General features: G+C 46.7%; 4 protein-coding genes across 4 annotated transcripts; 3 read left to right on the forward strand and 1 right to left on the reverse strand.

Annotated features, from left to right (window-relative positions):
- Window positions 1–576: 576 nt before the first annotated feature.
- Window positions 577–5,196, forward strand: Z519_12658 (uncharacterized protein; the record flags this gene model as incomplete). The annotated part of the gene is made up of 1 exon (XM_016770363.1): window positions 577–5,196. The coding sequence occupies one exon, from the start codon at window positions 577–579 to the stop codon at window positions 5,194–5,196; it is 4,620 nt and encodes a 1,539-aa protein (XP_016613414.1).
- A 971-nt stretch (window positions 5,197–6,167) lies between these two features.
- Window positions 6,168–8,892, reverse strand: Z519_12659 (uncharacterized protein; the record flags this gene model as incomplete). Its single annotated transcript, XM_016770364.1, has 2 exons — window positions 6,168–6,357; window positions 6,455–8,892. 2 exons carry the CDS (start codon window positions 8,890–8,892, stop codon window positions 6,168–6,170), a joined length of 2,628 nt encoding a protein of 875 aa, XP_016613415.1.
- Window positions 8,893–9,807: 915 nt separating this feature from the next.
- On the forward strand, window positions 9,808–10,668 carry Z519_12660 (uncharacterized protein; the record flags this gene model as incomplete). Its single annotated transcript, XM_016770365.1, has 1 exon — window positions 9,808–10,668. The coding sequence occupies one exon, from the start codon at window positions 9,808–9,810 to the stop codon at window positions 10,666–10,668; it is 861 nt and encodes a 286-aa protein (XP_016613416.1).
- A 9,248-nt stretch (window positions 10,669–19,916) lies between these two features.
- Z519_12661 (uncharacterized protein) lies at window positions 19,917–20,267 on the forward strand (the record flags this gene model as incomplete). Its single annotated transcript, XM_016770366.1, has 1 exon — window positions 19,917–20,267. The coding sequence occupies one exon, from the start codon at window positions 19,917–19,919 to the stop codon at window positions 20,265–20,267; it is 351 nt and encodes a 116-aa protein (XP_016613417.1).
- Between the last annotated feature and the right edge of the window lie 273 nt (window positions 20,268–20,540).

Here is a 20,540-nt window from a genome sequence, read left to right on the forward strand (position 1 = left end):
TTGGCGCCCAATTACAAGTCACTCCTCGCCTCCCATCCAAAGTCCTCAGTCCTCACATAAGGCGCCGTTGCATAGTCTTGCTCGAGCTAGTGTCAGCCTCGATTGTTCCCGTATTCCTGTCCGACCAACGCATACATCCCACATCCCCAGACTCATCCTCTTCTCTCTACGCTCCCTCCATGACCTAAGAGCAGCAAAGTGCTCTAGCTTCTCTCCCTGACAGCATCGGCGGCCTCCTTGACCTCCTTCTGTGTGCCTTTCTCATTGTCAGCGCTGTGTCACCCTGATAGAAACCTCCAACCTCACCGCGAACCAGACTCGGCCCTCATTTCATTTTGCCTGTGTTACCACCTCCTCCCGTGACCAGGGCCTGACCAGAGCCTGCCTTGCCGATCTCCTCCTTCTCTGCCAACTCCCGCCATTGTCTTCCACGCAGTTCATCCCAAGATTTCAAGACAACTCCTCGTCTCCCCACGACTCGTTCTTTCGCAACACCTTGCTCCTCCCCTGTCCCGGATGCGTTGATCGGGATCCCTCAACCTGAGCGTCCCGTCGCTCGCCAACCCTGCCACAGCCATGAATCCGCAGCACTTTCAGAACATGGTGGGCGTGGGTCGAGGCATGCCCAATAATATGCAACAACAAATGGCCATGGCAAATCAGATGGGCGGGCAAATGGCGGCACAAATGGGACAGATGGGCCAAATGGGCCAAATGAACCCCAGGCCTGGGCAAATGGGTGCGGGAATGGCAAGACCTATGCCTCCGCAGATGGCGGGACAAATGAGCCTGAACCACCCCTCGGTTCAACAGCACATTTTCGACATGCTGAACTCTCAAGGGCCTTTCACCGGCTGGCAGGCCAACGTTCACATCCGCGAACGGGCCGGTCAAATCAAGCTACTCGTCGACTCTCTCCGTTTAGTCAGACCCCCGGTTGAGCTCCCTCGTGCAATCGAAGTCGCGCTGCAGTTCGAGCGCAAGTGCTTCACTCAATCTGCGAGCAGAGACGATTATATTCGGGAGTGCAGCGAGAAGCTGGGGAGGATCCGTGACCAACGCGCTCAACAGTTGAACCAGTCCGCCGGCGTTATGCAGGGTATGCAGGGCATGCAAATGCCCAACCAGAACTTTATGCCACAAATGCAGCCCAACCAGCAGATGCAAAACAACATACCCCTACCCCCACACTTGCAGCAGCTGCAACAGGGGTTACGAAGCTCGCCTATATTTAATCAACCCCAGCCGATGATGAACCAAGCAAGCCAATCCGTTCCCAACCAATCTATGGCGGCCATGATGCCCGGTAATGTCCAGCAGAAGCCGATTCAGCTTCCTGAGTTGACTCCGGAAGACAATAAGGCGATCAACCTGAGAGCGGCCGAGCTGGCAAAAAGCACCCCCAAGGAAGAGATGCGTAATATCGTTGAGAAGATGAACCCACAACTGCGTCAGAACTTAGCCCAGAAGGCCGTTGATCCTATCATTTACTATTTTCGTATGCTCGCAACCAAAGAGTTCCGACGACGAAAACAAATGGAGGCAGGAATGGGTGGGGCCGGAAATGTCGGCCAGACGAACAATACTGTCAACATGATGGGGCAGATGCAAAATCAGTCGACTCAGAACTCGATAGGTCAAGGGATGACTGCAAATGCCAACCCGCTTATGGGCGACATGGGCCGCTTCCAGGGCCAGCAGGCTGAAGGACTGAGGTCTCAAGAAGGAGGTGAATTGGTGGTTCCCGCCAGCAACGCGCCAGGCATGATGCCGGACCAGTTGCGTCTTCAGCAACAGATGATGGCTAACCAGCGCATGGGACAACAAAACCAGGCCAATAACCCGGCGTTTATTGCGCAGCAGCAGCGCATCCAACAAGCACAGGCTACCAAGATGCAGCAGGCCCAACTTCAGGCACAGAATCAGGCACAGGCGCAAGCTCGCGCTCAAGCTGCGGCTGCCCAGGCCCAGGCCCAGGCCCAAATGGCTGGCCAACGTCGAGACATTCAATCCATACCTCAGTCCAGTACCCCCTTATCTGCCATCAATCGGCCGGTTGGGCCTAATGTCTCCGGAGCTAGCCCGCAAACCGTCCCCCGTCCTGGGTCTGGAACCCCTATGATGAACCAGCAGATGCAGCAGATGAATGGCGCTATACAACAGGGCCAGCAGCAGCAGCAGCAGCAGCAGCTGAATATGCAAGAAATGCAAAAGCGCGAACAAGCACTGGCCAGCTTTCCAGTACCTCTCCAAGCAATTCTCCGCCAAAAGCCACAGAGTGAATGGCGTAATATCCTACAACAGTTTCAGCAGAGTGGTCAAATGAGGAGGAGCATTTCACAGCAGCCACAGGGGATGCAAGCGCAGCAGCAGCAACTGCAGCAACAGCAAGGGCCAATGGCCCAGATGCAGAATAATGCATTCGTTGGTGGCGCTAACATCGGTGCAATGCCTATGCAACAGTCGTTGTCAGCCGGAGCTGTTTCTCAGCAGGGTCAAGAAATGGCCGGTTTGCAGTCTGGTAACCAGGGACAAATGCAACATAACCAGCAGGAGATGATGAGACAACGCCAAATGCAGATGCAGCAACAGCAAAAGCAGCAGCAGCAGCAGCAACAACAGGGGCAGCCTCAGCAAGGACCTCCAAATGCCCAGGGGCAGCCACAAGGCCCTCGTCAACAGTTGACGGCTCCACAGATGAAGCTGATGGATCAGCAGCCAGTTCCCCCGACAGTCTTGAACAATATAAGACAGCATGCTCAGCTGCCCGAAATACGGACCTGGTATCAACTCAAGCAATGGCTGCTTTCCAATCAAGTTGCGAATTGGCCAATACCTCATGTATTGGACATCCAGGCGACACATTTCGCCCACATCATGAAAAATCGTGGTCAGAATCTGCTGCAGCAGCAGCAGCAGCAGCAGCAACAACAACAACAACAACAACAGCAGCAGCAGCAGCAGCAGCAGCAGCAAAAGCAACAACAAAATGCCATGGCGGGTCAGCCTCCAGGACAACCGACTCAGCAAGTGCCTCAGTCTTCGATGCCACCTGTCCCTGGCGCGGCTTCTGGTGCCTCTCCTGGACTAATGCCATTTCGGACTCTAACCGTGTACGATATTCAGAAAGTGCGGGCTGCAAATCCTCGCCTTGCGGGCATGCCGGACGAGCAAATCAGAGCTTTGCTCATCAACCGGCATCGCCAGGTGCAACAAAAGAACATGCAACAACAAGCAAACCAACAGGGCATTGCTGTGGCACACCCTTTAATGCCACTACAACCAGGCCAAGCAAACCCTCCGGGGCAGCAATTTGGTATCCAGGGACCTGCGCCAAATCAATCTCCGGCGCAGGCTCAACAGCAGGTTCGGCCGCCTTCGGCCCCAGCGCCGGGACAACCTCGTCCACCGCAGACCCCGGCGCACCCTGAGAACAAAACTCTAAAACGACCTAGCGATGACGAGGGGATGGAAATGCCAGTTCCAAACAAACAAACACAACCGCAAACGGACGGCAATAAGCCTCAAGGGTTTCAAGCTTTGACGAGGGAACAGTTCAATGCGTTGGATCCTGTAAAGAAACAGCAGTACATGAATTATAAGCTCCAGCACGCCGCGATGCGAAGAATCATGGAACTTACGAAGGAAGTTCAAGCTAGCATGCCGAAGCTGCGAGCCATCACCAACATGGATGTCAACGGGAAAAAGCGTATGACTGACCTCTTGACATCCGTTAATGTGAAGAATATGCTTGGCAGGTTCGACTCGTTTCTTTTGGCGTTCTATCGTATCGAGCCGAATGATGCAGCCATCAAGCAATTAGTACTTCAGAAGATACAGCTATTCTCACAGTACAAACCGCAGTCGTTGCAGAACAAATCTTTCGAACCGGCAGACGCCTTCAGTATTACTGCTGACAACGCAGAAGGGATCGTTAGCAATATTACTGCAAAGTTCCAGCAAACCGCCGCTCAAATACCAAACAACAAAGCGCGCCCACAGCCCGCACAGCTCACGCCGGAAAATCTCAGTTTGCTAGAAGCGCAGGAAAAAGAACGGAAACAATCTCTTAAGATCAACCAAGCTCCTCCTGCTCCCACATCCACACAACCACCGTTCCAAATTGGAGATCCAAGAGGGCAAGGTACGCCTAGGTACGCCACACCAGGACTCAAACAAGAGGACCTCAAGCTTCCCACCGATCCCAAGCGGCGAAAGAAGAACCAACAGCAACCTGCAAGTGCAACCACCGCCACACCTACTGTCGTGACCTCACCCCAGACGACCAAAACGCCCAAACCTGCCGAGATGTTCAAGTGTCCCGTCAATGGGTGCGAACACCAGCTCAAAGGATTTGCAACTCAAGCCGAGCTTGACCAACATCACAATGTGGCTCACAAGTTGGACATGGAACCTGTCACCGATCCTCTTGCTTTTCTTCATGACTCCCTGCGCTCTGCCTTCAACCTTGACGATAACCTCAAGCAGATCAAGAAGAACTTCCCAAAGCCTGAAGGCAAAGCAGCAGGTGTGAACAGCGTCAAGGGTGAAAGCTCCGCGAATACCCCTGTACCAATGTCGAAGATTCCCAGTCAAGGCCCTGCAGGCACGGCAACAAAAGATAGTGACGTCAACATGGATGACGATGACCCGTGGAAACACAGTAACATCACATTGGATCAACTTCGTGTTGCCTTTGGTGGCGATGATTGGGACGAGCTCTTTCCGTCCGAGGAAAAGCTGTTTGAGCAACAGTCCAAGTTCTATGAGGCCTACCGTAACACCAGCGAACGGTGGCAGAAAATCGTCGAGGGCCCACATGGAGCTTTGACTGATACATCGACCGAAAAGTCCAAGAGTCCAGAAATTGCCAGTGACAAGGAAGGTTCTGCTGCGACCGCGTCGCGTGAGGACAAGAAAGAATCAGCGAAGAAGGCGGATGACGATCAGTGGAAGGTCAACCTTGATGGAATTGAGGGCCTTGATCTCAGCGGTTTTGGAGACATGTCCCCATTTGAAAATATCGGTGACCTGGACGTCGTCATGGGCGAGGACGGTTCCCCGTTCGAGCAGGTCGAAAAACCACAGTTATCGACCGAACAGAGACATCTCCAAGCTCTAGGAGTCGACCTTGAGCATCCAGAGAATTGGACTAAACAAGAGAGGGCGCTAGCGGAATTTCTGTTGGATATGTGAGCCGAGCAAGGTATCTCGTTGAAACCCATTATCTATATCGTATCTTGCTTTTTGTGTATTCTGGTATTTTTGGGCGGCGGAATGGTGGGGACGAAACGTCAAACTTGCGACTTCTTTATCAGCATGGCGTCCTGTGGGTCAACGGATCCTAATGGGGAGGCCTGAATGGCTCGATGTGTTACGACTCTGACGAAGCTGGCAGGGAAAGCACACTGCCCTTCTTGAATTGCGAGAGGGAAGAGTGAATGGGAGGATGTTTATCTTGGAATTGATCTTTCAACACGGGAGCGGGTTTGTACATTATGAGATCGACGCCGGAGATTGACTTGCTGTCTTTTCAGATACCTCGGGATCAATCAGCATGAGTTTGTTTTGAATCATGCTTGATGGAATGAAGGATTGGGATGGTATGGATTTGGATGACAAAAGAAATACCCGGGTGCAGATTGCAGCCCTCTAAATAAATCTTGGACTTTTTTCGAAGTACCATATTTTCAGGTACCATTCTTATGGGGGAGTGTGAAATATAGAGTTTCCACAATCCATGAGAGAATCTCTTGTTCAGCAGAGTAAATGCTCGATCGTCGGTAGAGGAAGTCGAGTTAATACATACCGGGCAAAGCACTTAATATTAAGTGAGCTGTGAAAGAGAAGGGAGCAAGGACGAAGAGCACATCCTGTACGAACAGACGAATAAGACGCACTTTAATATACGGAGCACTCCGTATCCAGCCAAGACTTTGCTTGTTGTTGTCCTTGTTCTGCAACTAGGCTGGTCTTGCCTGGTCTTATCCTCGATTCGTTGGTCTGAATCTCGCTGCCTAGGAGGATAAAGAGATGATCAAAATAAACATCAGACGAGGATAGGCTTCGGTCGATTTGGATGCTAAGAACCAATATCGCTCATATATTAGTAGAGCAGTAGTCGATCATTCAACCGATCAACCAACCAACTAAAAAAAGCTAGCGCGTTAATCCTCGTTACCGTCGTCGTCAGCCTCTTCCTGGTTATCATAGACATCATCGGCACTTGGATCCCGTCCGGTAAAGCGGGCTCCATTCTCTCCTTCAACGTAGTCGATACCGCGTTCTCGTAGCTCCAGGATCTTGCTCCGGCCGACGCTCACAGACTCGAAGCCTGGGGGCAAGCGACGACCCGCCCTGTTCGTGAAGGGATTAGTTTGCATGCAAACTACTTGGGGCAATCATTGCAAAGAAAGCGGGAGGATGGATGGAAGGGGTAAACAAGCAAACTTACTTGAGGAAATCCAGCTTGATATTCCGCGCCTTATCCTTCAGTTGCACCTGGGTCCTCCCTTGCAACAGCGGCCCGTCTTCGTGGGCACTGTCTTCTTCTAGGATCCTCGCCCACCTCGTCCCGTATAACTCAATCATCTCCATCAATCTTGTGGTCTCCTGTTCGGTATAAGGTCTGCGAATTTGCACGCTTCCTCGAGTGGGCAGTAAATCGCGGGTCATGCGCACCCTTGCTTTGGCTTCCCGATTCACATCGGCAATTTGGGAGCGAGGTGGTTCCAGTGACGGTACTCTGGACGATCTGAGGCTCTCTGGATGGGTCCGGGTGGGTGCGGTGGAAGGAGGTTGGTGCCGTTCAGCTGCTGGGATAGGTCGAAGAGGTGCTCGACTTGCTGGTGATCTCTGGGTACCGGATCTTGCCGGCTGTGATAATGAGACCGGCAACGTGCGTGGGGGGCGTTCTGGCGACTTTGAAGGTGCTGCTCTGGCCAGTCCTGACGGCTGACCTCGACTTGGAGATTCAACCGTCCGGGATCTGTCAGAGAGACGAGCAAGCTCACTATCGATTGGTGTGGCATCCTCCTCTACGGATGACAACCTCGGGCGAGTCGACGCTAGTGGCTGCTGGCCGGTCTCACGACTAGGACGACGTCTCTTTCTGGCTCTGCCATCCGTCTCAAACTCGCCATGGTCATCATCATCTTCCACCCTTCGGGGCCGTGGACGCTTCGGAAGCGGCCGGGGCGGAGGGGGAGTATCTTCGTCATCAGCGGGTTCGCCCCATTCCACCCTTTCTGCCCCATTTTGCCAGTCGAGCAATGATGCCTTCTTCGCTGTCCGTTTCTTATTTTCCTTGTCGCTCTGCTCGATCTGTCGGCGGACCGTCTCTAAAACCATGTTTGTTTGCTGGGTCGGGACGACCTCCTCGTTGGGTGCACGAGCTTGAGCAAGACTTTGTGCCTGGTCATCATCTCCACCTACAGCTGTTTCTCGAGTTTCCCCTATAACTGGTGATAGTGACTGTGAGATCTCAAGCTCTGGTTCGGGCGGACCGCGGTCAACATGACTAATTTTGGCACCGGATGCGCGAACCGAATGTTCAGCTTTGAGAGCTTTAAGTCTGTTAATGTTGGCTTTCATGGCTTTCCCCAACAAACCCCCGGCCGCCACCCTCTGCGTCAGTTGTGTAGGTCTGATATTGGCATCCTCAAGCTCCTCGGCTTTAATATCGACTGGGCCTGGTTCCTGCGCTTTAGTTCCGGGAGCCGCTGGCTCCGATCCCTGAGAAAACCTGTCAGATAGAGCTGCATCATTCCGAAAATCTTCGGCATAAAGCAAATCGATGAGCTTGTCCATGCCTCCTCTCGACCTGATCATTTCTTCTAGCTCATTTTTGCGAGCCACGCTCCACTTGACCACCTGTACAACAAAATTGGACCAAGGAAATTGCTGTTCCAGTGCCTCGATATTGATCCACGGATGTTTCTCCGTATTGAAGTGGGATTTAATGGAGGACATTCGTGCCATTGCTTTCGAGTGGGTCACTTTGTCCGATGATCCCTTGATCTTATTGCTTTCGTCGCAAAAGACAGCTCCAAGCAATTCATCGGGATCAAATTTCTCATCGTGGTGCTTGATCGCGACTTCTCTGATGTAGAATTGCGTTAGAATTTCAGTGTGGATGTCGAATGTGTCTTTGACCGTGGCAGGCAGAAAAGGGAATGAAGTGAGATCATAAAACGGCTCGGGGAAGTTTTTGAACATAAAATCAAGGTAAGAGTGACGTTCTTCTGACGAGGGGCTGAATACCCTGACCAGCTGCAAGGCTAGATTAGCCAAGTAGAGGACACCATCAGGGCGCCATAGGCCGCTGTTGATCTCTCGCAGTCCAGCATCACCAAGGATTTTGCGAACGATGAGTCCTGGAAAGATAAAATCTGGGCCACCTCCGTATGCTTCCTTAGTGGTGAGGAACCGGTTCTTCCGAGACAGGAATCTTCGGTGCCGCGAAGGATCGATTTGCAGCAGCTTCGAACAGATGTCCGCTAACCTTGTTTCATCAGCCCCAAAGATTGAGAATAGTTCGATTGAATTATTGCGTAAATCAATCAAATTCTCGATGATAGCATCTCGGTCCAGGGCATCCAATAGATTCTCAAAGGATGATACCGTAGAAGTCGTCTCAAATGAGGCAGAAATACTGCCGTCAAGGCTCTCGATTTGCTCCGATACCGGTTCCACTTCAGTGACAGTAGGCAAAACCTGGTTAAGGTCTTGTAGTAGTTGTTGCGCTGCCGTGGCTTCTCGACTGGATGAGCGCGTTCGACTTTTGTTTTGATCGGATGGCGCGTCGATGACGACACTAATCGAAGCGGCTTTTGGAGGAGAAAGAGGCGTATCCTTTCTGCTACTTGATCGTAGTCGAGGACGAGGGGCCATAATAGGTCGATGTGAGGACGCGTGAAGGGCGAAGGGTGAAGGATGATCATGTACTGAGAGCTGGTCTTAGGGTTAGTAACCCTAGACGGGTGGCGTTGATGAATTAAAGCTGCAGTAGCGCCGAGCAAGGGAACATGAACGCAGCCTTGGCTTGGCATCGGCTAAGTTGACTATTACAGAACACTAGAGCCTTGCGGAGTGCCGAATGCTAGGCGACTCCAGCACGAGTGGCAATGTATCTATGTCTTGCCTTGTATACACGTAGCAGTTCGCCAGGGGACACGTAAACAAATAAGGATAAACACACAACATTATCAGCCTAACTAATCAAGCCACTCATGATGCTCAATGTATCTATGTGCGCATAAATGCCACAATGATGAAAAATATATGCCCCTTGAGCTGATGTTGATCCAGCCGTCAACCCTTCGCAGCTCCAACAATCACACCATCTAGTCATGTCTCTGCAGCATTCATTGCCGCAATCCATTAGCCTGACGATATGGGTTGAGCGGAAGCCCTGAGCGCTGGGCCTGCAGCTCCTCCAAAGGACACCTAGCCCCCGTCGATCTTGCCCATCTCTCCGCAATGTCTTAGCGAGGGATTGCGGGGGATATCAGGTTCCACCTATCGAGACTCAGACTTGGCCACCCCTACTGTACACTAAAAGGGCACAAGTTCTGGAATCTCCAGTTGGTGGGCTGTGCCTTGGGGTCTCGCCGATCTGCCAACCGTGCTCCAGTCATCGTTAATGATCATGTCCTCCATATTTCTATTGTTGGACCTAAGTCAGCACGACTCAATCTTAAACGAATTCTTCCTCGATATTTACATATCATCTGGCACACCTGCGTCGTTTCGTTTCATTAATCGACTGAACTGAGATATTCAGCTAGTAGCAGTCCTCTGTGCACGATGTCTCGCCGCGAATCCGTTGGGCGCCTCAGGGTGGCATCACAGTCCGACTCCGCGCCACCAAGTGTGAAAATGGTATCTTGTGCCGTTCTACCTCCACGCCTCCCAGCAGGCAGAGCTCCACCCACCGGCATTGGCGCGTCAGAAGCCTTCAGCTTCGATGAAGCCCTCAATTGGGAGCACAACAACTCCGCGCACGAAGAGGAGCCTAGCCGGCGAAGGAGCTTCTTTCGTAAAGTTGGTCTCACCACACAATGCAAAAGATCCGACCCAGAAGATGACCTGCCGCCTTTCGTAATGCGTCAAATTCCCTACCATACCTGGCGAAAGCATTATGCAAAGGACAAGGACGGCAACTACAGAGGCACCCATGCTCCGGCAGAAGATTGTCTTCTCAAACCAGAGGATGTGCAAAAATGGCGACTCGGCGATCCTGTAACGAAGGCGGACAGATGGACTCGAGGCAGAGAGGCGCTGCCTGTTTATTCGGAAGTACACGCTGAGGGCGCTGCACCAGAGTATCAGATCGACTGTGTCAACCCGGACGAGTCTCTAGCCAATGAACGGATTGTGACTCCAGGTAATCGGCCACCTGAATACTTTGATGCAACTGGCCTGCGCGCAAATTCGCAGCGGCAAGCCTCAAGCATTTCACCCCAACAGCGCTTCCATCCTACGGCGACATCAGCACCAACGGCCATTTCACCACATCAAGACCAAACAATCGCTGATGGGAAGACGGCAGCTGAGATAGTCGAAGAATCCCGAACCAAAGGCAAAACGAAGTTGACGTGGAGACAGAAGCTATCCAAGGGTGTCTCGACGACTATGGGTACTCCAATTCCCGGATCAGGTGTATGAAAAGACCAGAGCCGAGTCAGGCTCGTCTCACTTTCGGAAGCTTCTACCTTGAGGGACCTTACAAGCGGAGCTTAATTAGGCATTGCCAGGTTGAGTCCATGCTCTGGTATCAGCTATATGCCATGGTAGGAGGTTCGAACTTGTGGTCCAAGCAGACAGCCAACAACTCCTTTGTTCATACTCCTGCATCTTGGCAGGCTCTGCATTAGGGCCCGCAGCCACCCCCTCCGACCATTTCTCCTTTCACAAGGGCTTCTTGCACGATTCTTACATATGTTGTGCTGCTGTCCTTCACGTGGTCGTGGAATGTATCACATGCCAATTCATTTACCACCCAGGGATGTAATAAGCATCAATATTCATCTTGCACTGCATGAACAGCGCCATTCAAGGGGAGGACAAAGAGGGCTCCGATAGCCGATTGACCAGGAAATAGTATCCCACAGTTTCCAACACGGCTGGCATGCAGATCCTTGCCATTTGCAAACCTACTGGCACGATTGGAGCCCCCGGATAAGCTCTCGGATCGTGAAATAGCTCACGATCTCTGTGAGGGAGTAAATTCACCTTGCACAAGTGACTAGGCATGTCCTGCACTGGGGCCCCAGATTCCCAACCAGCCTCTATAACAGAGGCTGTTGGTCATCTGGTCCTTTTGACGCTTTACTCTACGGGGTAGCGGCGTAAGAACCCATTTCTCGGGCCGCCAAAAGCCAGTGACTTGCAAAGAGAGTGGTCCAATATCCTGCCAGTCCTACTATCAGGGACCTACGCAACGCAGTAGGTACAAAGGAATTGGAGTAGCTAAATGCCTTGTTCTATTCACGTAGCCCTATTGACAACGACTCAACGCTTGAGAAAAAGGAAGAGTTCTCTCTCAGCCGATTCAGGTGAGAGGAGACTCTTATAGCTTCCCCTCTTTCTGTCACGTAAAAAGGATAAGGTAGCGTTAATCGATAGCCTTGTGCCTTAACCGTCCTTTGCCTTATCCTTTCCTTTTCTTTCTATACCGTCCACCCGATTCGGGTGGAGGGCGTAGAGTACTTGGGGACAACGGTGGGTTCGTGACAGTTGCCCCCCCTCTAAAAAGCGGCTCGCCCTCGAGTCGCTGCGAGTATGAAGATAGTCTTGATTCATCGTATGGACAGACCGTCTTAATTATTAATGACGAAGATAATGATATAGTAGTTAAATAGCTATTCACTAACAATAGTAAGTAATTAAATTCCCACCCGATTTAGGTGAGACAGCCGTTTTATATTATTATAGCAATGCGGATGAGATTTAATTCACTTCAGCCTTTACTTTAGTTCTTGAGCCCTTTACTATAGCCTTCTTCGTCTCTTTCTTCCTCGTTTAGATTAACCATAAGATATATAAGTATTATCTACCCCACTTAGGTGAGAGACGCTGCTAACATATATATAGCCTCTTACGTACGAGAAAATCCGGCTAAATACTTAGTCCTAGTTAGGTTATAATGTCAGCCTTATTAATAAGAATTGTGAGTTCTACAATATTAGAACAATGACAGCGTACTGACGAAAGAAGCGCTTTCCGCGGTTTTACGGATCCTCCGTCTACTCCTAGCTCGAAGCTAGTTTTTTCTACCTTGCTCTACGACTGAACTTAATCTAAGTCGTGTGGATTTTACTCTCGTTCTCGGCCTAGCGCTAGCTACGTTATCGTGAGTAAGAATTTAGCCAAGGTTAATGGTATACTAAATGAATTAGATCCCCGTTAACCTATAGATAGATTATCGTGCCCTCTAAGCTCTCATCGAGAGAGTAATTTCCGTTGCTAGTAGTGGTTCGGCTATTTTAGCCGATTAGATGTAGATGTTTCTCATTCGATTCGAATGATGAATCACTAACATCTATTTTAGAGAATAGCTTAAGTTCTAAGTATAGAGGCTTAAGCCTATATTTCGAAAAGTTAATCGTACTTATAAGGTTAGCGACGATGCCGACCTCTCCGATCTTAGGGAGATTTAGCATTTACTAGACGTTCTAATAGACGTTTTTATCTTTTATTAGTAATATTAAGAGATGAAGAAATAATACTAATTAGAATAGTGGCTCCCTCTCTCCCGGCCCCTTTTACCTTCGTTAATAACGATGAGGAGAATTTTAGCTCGGGTTTCGGTATACTTATTCTTCTCACTCGATTCGAGTGAGAAATTACTAATAGTAAAATAAACTAAAGTACTAATTATTTTAGTGACTTCTTCTCTTTTTTCTTCTCTCCTCCGACTTCGCCGATCTTAAAGAAGGCTATTGTCTCTTTCTCCTCTTTCGCTACCGCCGTTCGCGCTCGCTAGAGAGTGCCGAACGTATAGTTAGCTACTCTTCGCGGCCCTAAAATGTAGATCAAATATATGAATTAAGAACGTCTCTAGGCCTATGGCCGCTAGGATAACGATGTCTCTAAACGACGTCGTTCTTCTCGTTTATAGTACTAACATTAGGGCTATATAGAATATAAGTGAATAGTAGAGCAATATTATTCTTAGGAGGTAGATCGGGACCTCCCTAAAATATAGAATATATATAGATAGTAGAGCAATACTTATTCTTAGAGATAGGTCGGGATCCTTAAAACGACCTATAAGAGTATCGCCTTTACGTAGCGTAGGTTATAAGTAGCCCTTTATAGTGAAACTAAGTATATCTCTACTCGATTTAGATGAGAGATATTTCTTATTAAGTACGTACGCCGTGCTTTTCGTCGAACTCTCTAATTATTTTTCGTATAAAGACATCGGTGAAGTGTTTTCTAGGTTCCTATATATTATGTTTATAGCCTCACCCTAGTTATTTAACTAATCAACGTCGTCTTACTTCCTTTCCTTAAGCGTCTAGAATCTATTTTACATCGAACTCTTTCTCTTTATCTACATTAATAGGTGGAGAAGGAAGAGTTTCTTAGCGTTAATGATAAGTCTAAAGAAGTGAAACGTAAAATGTTAAATGAATTCGTTTATAACGCTTAGATAGAGTAAGTTAATAGATATTTTTATCTATTCGTTGTTTAACGTGGAAAGGCCCTATATACTTATTAGAGAGTTTCTTACTAACTTTACGTAACTTAATGTTTTTCGTTGAGAGTATAACTAGATCGCCCGCTATAAATTCTATATTCTTACGGTGCTAATTATAGTAGCTCTTAATCTTTTCTTACGTTCTTTACTAGGATTCTCGTAAGTGAGCTCGTATAGCTAAAATCTTCTTAGTATTTTATCTTACTCTCTTATGAATTAAGAGCGGTTTCTTTCCACCTAATTTAGGTGAATAAGGATCTTTAAGATTTCTTTTTATACTGAGTTTATAGTTGTACACTATCTAGAACGGTATAGTATTAATCGTACTATTCCGGCTATTATTGATAGCCTATTCTATACTACTAAGTAGTTCAGCCCAGTTACTTTATTCGTTATTTAGATAGTATCTTAAGTAGTATTTAAGTACTTAATTTAGCCGCTCTATTTATCCGTCTATCTATGGATGAAAAGCGGTTAATAGCTTTCTCTTAATCGTAAGATAATAGTACATCGTCTCCTAATACTTCGACGTAAATAGAGAGTCTCTATCACTCACAATTATTTTAGGCATTTTATATCTCGAGAAGACTTCATTAATTAAGATCGTTTCTAATTTCTAGGCCGTTATATCTTGCTCACATGGAATGAGACGTATTATTTTTGAGTGCCTGTCTACTACTACTAGCACCGCGTCGTAGACGCTATTTCGATGCTTAGACGGTGGTAGCCCTACGATGAAGTCTATAATAATATCTTACTAGGGCTTCATCAGCGGAGCTAGAGGGACTAGCTCTCTATAAGATTTATGCCTTGGAATCTTTATTCTTTAGTATACATCATAAGTATCTATATACTCGTAAACGTCCCTCTTTACTCTAGGCCATTAGTAATAACGCTAAATAACTTCGAGCGTTCTAGCTCGCCCAAAGTGACCCCCGTCCTAAGAATCATTATGATTAACCCTTAGAATCTTAGTCTTAATCGTTAGATCATTGAAAATATAAATAAGTTTATTTCGTCGGACTATTTCCGCTTAATCTAGTATTTAATGTTCTCTATCTACGGAGGTTATTTACATTCGTGCGTCCACGAACCGATTAAGACTCTACGCCTCCCGAATCTAAGCTTCTAGATTTACTCTCCCATCTAATTTAGATGAGAAAGTCGGCGCTCTTTCTCTTTTAGGGGTCGCCTAGCTTATATTTACTAGGCGACCGTCCTCGATGAGTTTATTTAATTCATCGCTCTTCTACTCTAGCTCTACTTCGTTAGTAGAAGATATTAAGCTAAAAATAGTGTTCCATTCACTATCCCTTAGATACGGTTTTCGTAACGACTACGCTCTCGTTAATACCGTAATTCGAATAGCGCTAATTAATATCGGTACTTCACCGTCTCCACCCGATTCGGGTGGAGGCTCTAAGCGTAGGGCTATAAGTTTATATAGTATATTGCTCTATTTATTAGTACTTAAAATTACTCGCTCATAATTAAGTCTTCTAAATAAGCCATCAGCGAGGTTTTTCTTACCTACCCTCTATTTAATACGAAAATTAAATACTACTAGGTCTTTTACCCAGCGTGTTTATCTCTTTCGAGCTAACACCTTTATATTCATAAAGTAAGTTAGCGCTTTATAGTTAGTGACTATAGTCACTGTCTTAGAGGGGGCTTCTAGGTAATACCTTTATTTCTTAAATGCGTATATAATCGCTAGTATTTCCTAATCATCCGTAGAGTATCGAATTTTCTTAGATTTATATTTACGAAAGTAGAAGACTATAGATTTCCAAACGAATAAAGATTTCTTATCCGTTTTAGATAAGAGAATAGTGATCTTCTAGAATAATATATCTTCTAGTTTACTACTAGAGACATCGATCTCTACTTTTATCTCTAGGTCTAGATCGTAATAATAGAGTAGAGAGGCTCTTTTAAAGCGCTTCTTAAGCTCTTAAAAAGTCTTATCTACTTTTAGAGTTTATTCTAGAGGGCCCTTCTTTACGCTATACTTTATTCTCTTTAGTAGGTCTATAATTAGCGCCACTACTCTTAAGAAATTACGGATGAAGCCTCTATAGAAATTAGTAAACTCTAGAAATATCTAAATATCTCTAAATATTTAGGGGGTAGGCTATTCTCGGATGACTACTACTCTCTAAGAATTTATTAAAACTTCTTTCTCATTGACGATGAAGCCTAGAAATACTACTTCTCTTACATGGAACTCACATTTACTGAATTTAATGAAAAGCCGTGATTTCCGGAGTCTTTCGAGCACTTATTTAATATGATTCTCGTATTCCTTCTCTATTCTACTAAAGATTAGAATATCGTCTATATATATAATGTAGAAAACGTTTAGTAAGCCCTTTAGGAACTCGTCTACGTATGCCTAGAAGGTAGCTAAGGCATTCGTCAGCCCAAAAGGTATCACTAAGTACTCGAACTACCCATATCTAGTGCGGAATACTATTTTCCACTGGTTCTCTACCTTAATGAAGATTCTATGGTAAGCATCTCGTAGATCTAGCTTTATAAAGAGTTTTACTCCTACTAGGCGATTAAGGATCTTAGATATTAAGGGCAATAAATAACGGTTCTTAATCGTAACCTTATTTAGCTCTCTATAGTTCATATAGAGGCGAAGTCCTCCGTCTTTCTTTAGAATAAATAGAATGAGAGCCTTAGTAGATGAGATACTTCGTCGAATTCACTCTTTCATTAATATATTATCGAGATATTTCCTTAGAGCCTCGAGTTCTCTATCACTTAAAGGGTAGATGGGCCCATAGAGTGCTATTATACTTAGCGTAAGATTAATTATATACTCTATCTTCGACACTAATAAAATTTAAGCCTCGCCCGAATCTAATACTACGTCGCTATAGCTAGTATAAAGAGAAGGTATACCTTCGTCTTTACTTAATATAAGAGTTCGGAGGCGAGTAAAATACTACCCCACCCGATTCGAGTAAGAAACTCTTTAAGATTTCTCTAAAGATTAATATTATATGATGTAGATTTTATTCTTCTCTTAAATAAGCTCTTACACTATAATTATACTAATTTAGATTTAGCGGTCTAGATCTCTCACTACCTAGGTACCATCTCTAAAATTAATATCGGGATTAATTGCTTCGAGCCAGCGTATACCGAGTATTATATCGAATCCCTCGATATTCGTAGATAATAAATTAAGTCTAGCCTTAGTAGTCCTCCCCCGGTCATCAATGATCTAAACCTCGAGGCTATGACGGTCGTAAATAGTGATCTACCGACCATCCATAGCCTTTCTAAATACATCTGGTAGAACGCCTTTTAAACTAAGCCTAATAATAGTTATCTATGAGATGAAGTCGTCCTATGCCCCATAGTCCATAAGGGCCCGCAATCGATGCTTCTCGCCCTTTACTCGAACTATTACTTAAATACTCACACAGCGTTGCTCTAATGCGCCGTGTCTCGTAGACTGAATGTGCCCTAATGCGGTAGCTACGTTTACTACATTGGTATCTATTTTTTTGTACCCTTTTCAGGGCAATCCCGTACTAGATGCCCTTCCTTATAGCAATTATAGCACTTAGGAACAAACGAGGACGTTGATTTTTCTCTCTACTTAGCTTTGGGCTTAGCTGACACGTTTAGCGAACTAAATATGTTTTTTCTCTTCCGATTCGGGTGGGAAGTTCTATTCTCACTTCCTATTATAGCCATCGATGTCTTTTACTTTAGGAGCTCATTTCTTTTCTCTAAAGCATTCTTCTCCTTAGCCTTACTCTTTTACTCATTCGCGAAACGTATCTTATAGCGATAGGCGGCCGTAAGAATAGTATCTCTATTAAGACGTACCTTCTATGGCTCTACTATAACTACGTTACGAATATTGAGCTATAGACCGTAAAGAAAACGCCATATCTTTTACTCGACTTCCGTAAGCCTTAATGTCTTTATCTCGGCCTCTACTTACTTTAGTTTATATAAGTACTAACGAACACTCTATTCTTTTCATTACTTTCTAAACTAAGTAGTATAAGTGACCTTAAAAGTGCGAGTTTAAGGGTCTTTAATGGTGCCTCGAAGAAACGTAAGAAATTCCTTCTAACTAGCGGGTACGTTGCGTTGTCTATAATATATCTAACGAGGCTCTTTATCTAGCTAGGTTACCGTCGTTTAGATAGTTCGCTTAGCTATCTTAGGATCTATTAGGTCCTAGTGATAGGACTCGAAATATATCTCGATGCCCATAATAAACTCGGTTAAGGCCTAGTAATTACCCTCATTAAAATGCTTCGGGGGGTTCGCCTTAAAGATTTTCGCGTAGCTAGCTAAATTATCTATGGCTAGTCGCTTATTATTCCCACCCAATTTAGGTGAGAGACTTCGAGAATATACTATAGTCTCTTACATTAATCTCTATTCCACACTAAGAGTATCTCCTCTCCGTAAGTAATGGATTCAGTCTATTTATTCTCGCCGTGTCCTTTCTCTTTTAAGCCTAGATAGTTCGGCCTATAATTATTCATCATTTATTTCTTCGAGATCACTCACGTCCGTAGGCGTGAAAATGAGGTGTCGCGGGTCTACAGGGCCCGCAGTAGTCGTAGGGTCTTCATCGATAGTCCCCGACGAGACCTCGGGCGCCCTATTATCTCGGGGCGATAAGGGGTTCATTCTCATCTAATTTAGGTGGGAACTTACTCTAGTAAGGATGATTTTTAGGAGTCTCCCTAGAATCGTATATAGCTACTACTAGCTCGATAGTGCCACTACGTAATAGGTAAGCGTTAAGAATTATTAGGGACCTACGTAACGTAGTAGATATAAAGGAATTAGAGTAGCTAAATGCCTTGTTCTATTTACGTAGCCCTATTAACAACGACTTAACGCTTAAGAAAAAGAAAGAGTTCTCTCTTAGCCGATTTAGGTGAGAGGAGACTCTTATAGCTTCCCCTCTTTCTATCACGTGAAAAGGATAAGGCAGCGTTAATCGATAGCCTTATGCCTCAACCGTCCTTTGCCTTATCCTTTCCTTTTCTTTCTATACCGTCCACCCGATTCGGGTGGAGGGCGTAGAGTACTTGGGGACAACGGTGGGTTCGTGACAGCTACAGGCCCAACTGTCCCTCATGAGTGAATTGCGCTAGCTTCTACTACGCCGGTCGCTCTGTCATTGAAAAGCACCCTCGCGGATTCCGAGACTGCTATTGGATTGATCAACACCTCCTTGCTGGGAGATTCCATGAAGCTAATAATCCAGCAGGCCAGAGGGATGATGCGCCGCCATGTTGATGGCCAAGTGACCAATGTGCTGCTTCCACCGCACTGAAGAAGTCTTCGGAAATGCATGGTGGGCCACTAACATGTGTGTATCTTTCAGCCCGACAACTACCGTCGACTACTGACACCGGTCAAGTGTATCACCGCTTAGATTCGATCGATGTTCTCCTGTCTCTCGACCTGGGCGAAATTGGCGTCGTCTACCCACCTGATCGTCTACCTATTGCGTTTAACTATCGCAGTGGGCCTGGGACCCTTACCTGGCACCTTCATGAGTTCTTACACTTTTGCAGTTATCAGGACGTTCCAATGGTACCCCGGTGTTTCGGGAAAAGCTACAGGATATGGTCCTCGCTTTGCAGCAGAAAGCATCTCGGGCAATCATGCCTCAAAGGTGCACCATCCCTCACTTGATGCATAATTACGATGCTGGTTCCCCTCTTTGACTGACCCTGACGGCCCGTTCCGCGAGTCCTCGACCTCACCAGCACATTCAAACTCGGTTACTTGAGAAGTAGAAGCATAATTCCTTCGAAAACGAGATATCCGTATTATATATCTTCGGAAGACCTCAATAAGTTTCTCCTCCATGACTCCTTCACGCAGAACCATCAAGCGAGCGTCGCATGATAAGGAAGTGCCCGACAGCGCTCCTCGATGACCAAAAAATCGAGAGACCAAGCCAGCAATAGACTGCCAAACTAGGCCCTATATTCAATCTGTCAGAACTGAAGCTTTCCAGGGGCAGTCACACCTGGTCACTGACAAAACTAGGCGAATAACGCTCCGCCAACTCCGGAAAGCTCTGTCGACGGTTCACTCCACTAGTCCCAGCGAGAAGAACAAAGAAAATGTCTCGAATCAGTTGTCGAACAGTGGAATCGCCTAGCCCCTATTCCTCCAGAAGAAGATCACGATTATTAAAATAATGTACACGTCTATGCAGCGACGAAGACAGGATGACAGTTTGAAGCTCCGTGAAGGTCTGCTCGCAGAATATCTAGAAAAGCAAGAGGTGACGAGGAGTAGGCGGGAGAGGGAGGACGAGGATGAATGCACGAGAATTAAGGAGGAAGAAGTGGATAGGCTCGAGCGAAGATCAGAAGAAGACAGGAAGCTAATTCGAGAAAGAGAAGCGGAGTATCAACAAATACACGCGAGAAGAGCACAAGAAGATATGAAAATGCTTTGTGAGCGGAAGGAAGAAGACAAGAAAAGGTTCCAATTGACAGAAGTCAGTCGGAAAGAGGAGGCGGCTAGAAGATTTGGGAGATCGTGAAGAGTACGAAGCCAACAAACGAGTCACATGAGAAAAGCTTAGCTCGTTCGTGGAAGACGCCACGGACGTGGCATGCGAAGGCCTGGCAAGACCCGAAGCAGGTGGGCAAGACCAGAGACAGCCGGCTGAGCATGCAGCCAAACAAAAGAGCGACATGGAAGAATCTGAACAAAGACCTGGCCACAGCACATGACCGGATATGGCTCGTCTCTGAAAGGCTGATGAAGTCCTTCGCCGTCTCAACATGCTTAGACTGTTACAAGCCTTGTGACA

The sequence above is a fragment of the Cladophialophora bantiana genome (assembly GCF_000835475.1).
Source record: "Cladophialophora bantiana CBS 173.52 unplaced genomic scaffold supercont1.32, whole genome shotgun sequence".
NCBI classification, from domain to species: domain Eukaryota; kingdom Fungi; phylum Ascomycota; class Eurotiomycetes; order Chaetothyriales; family Herpotrichiellaceae; genus Cladophialophora; species Cladophialophora bantiana.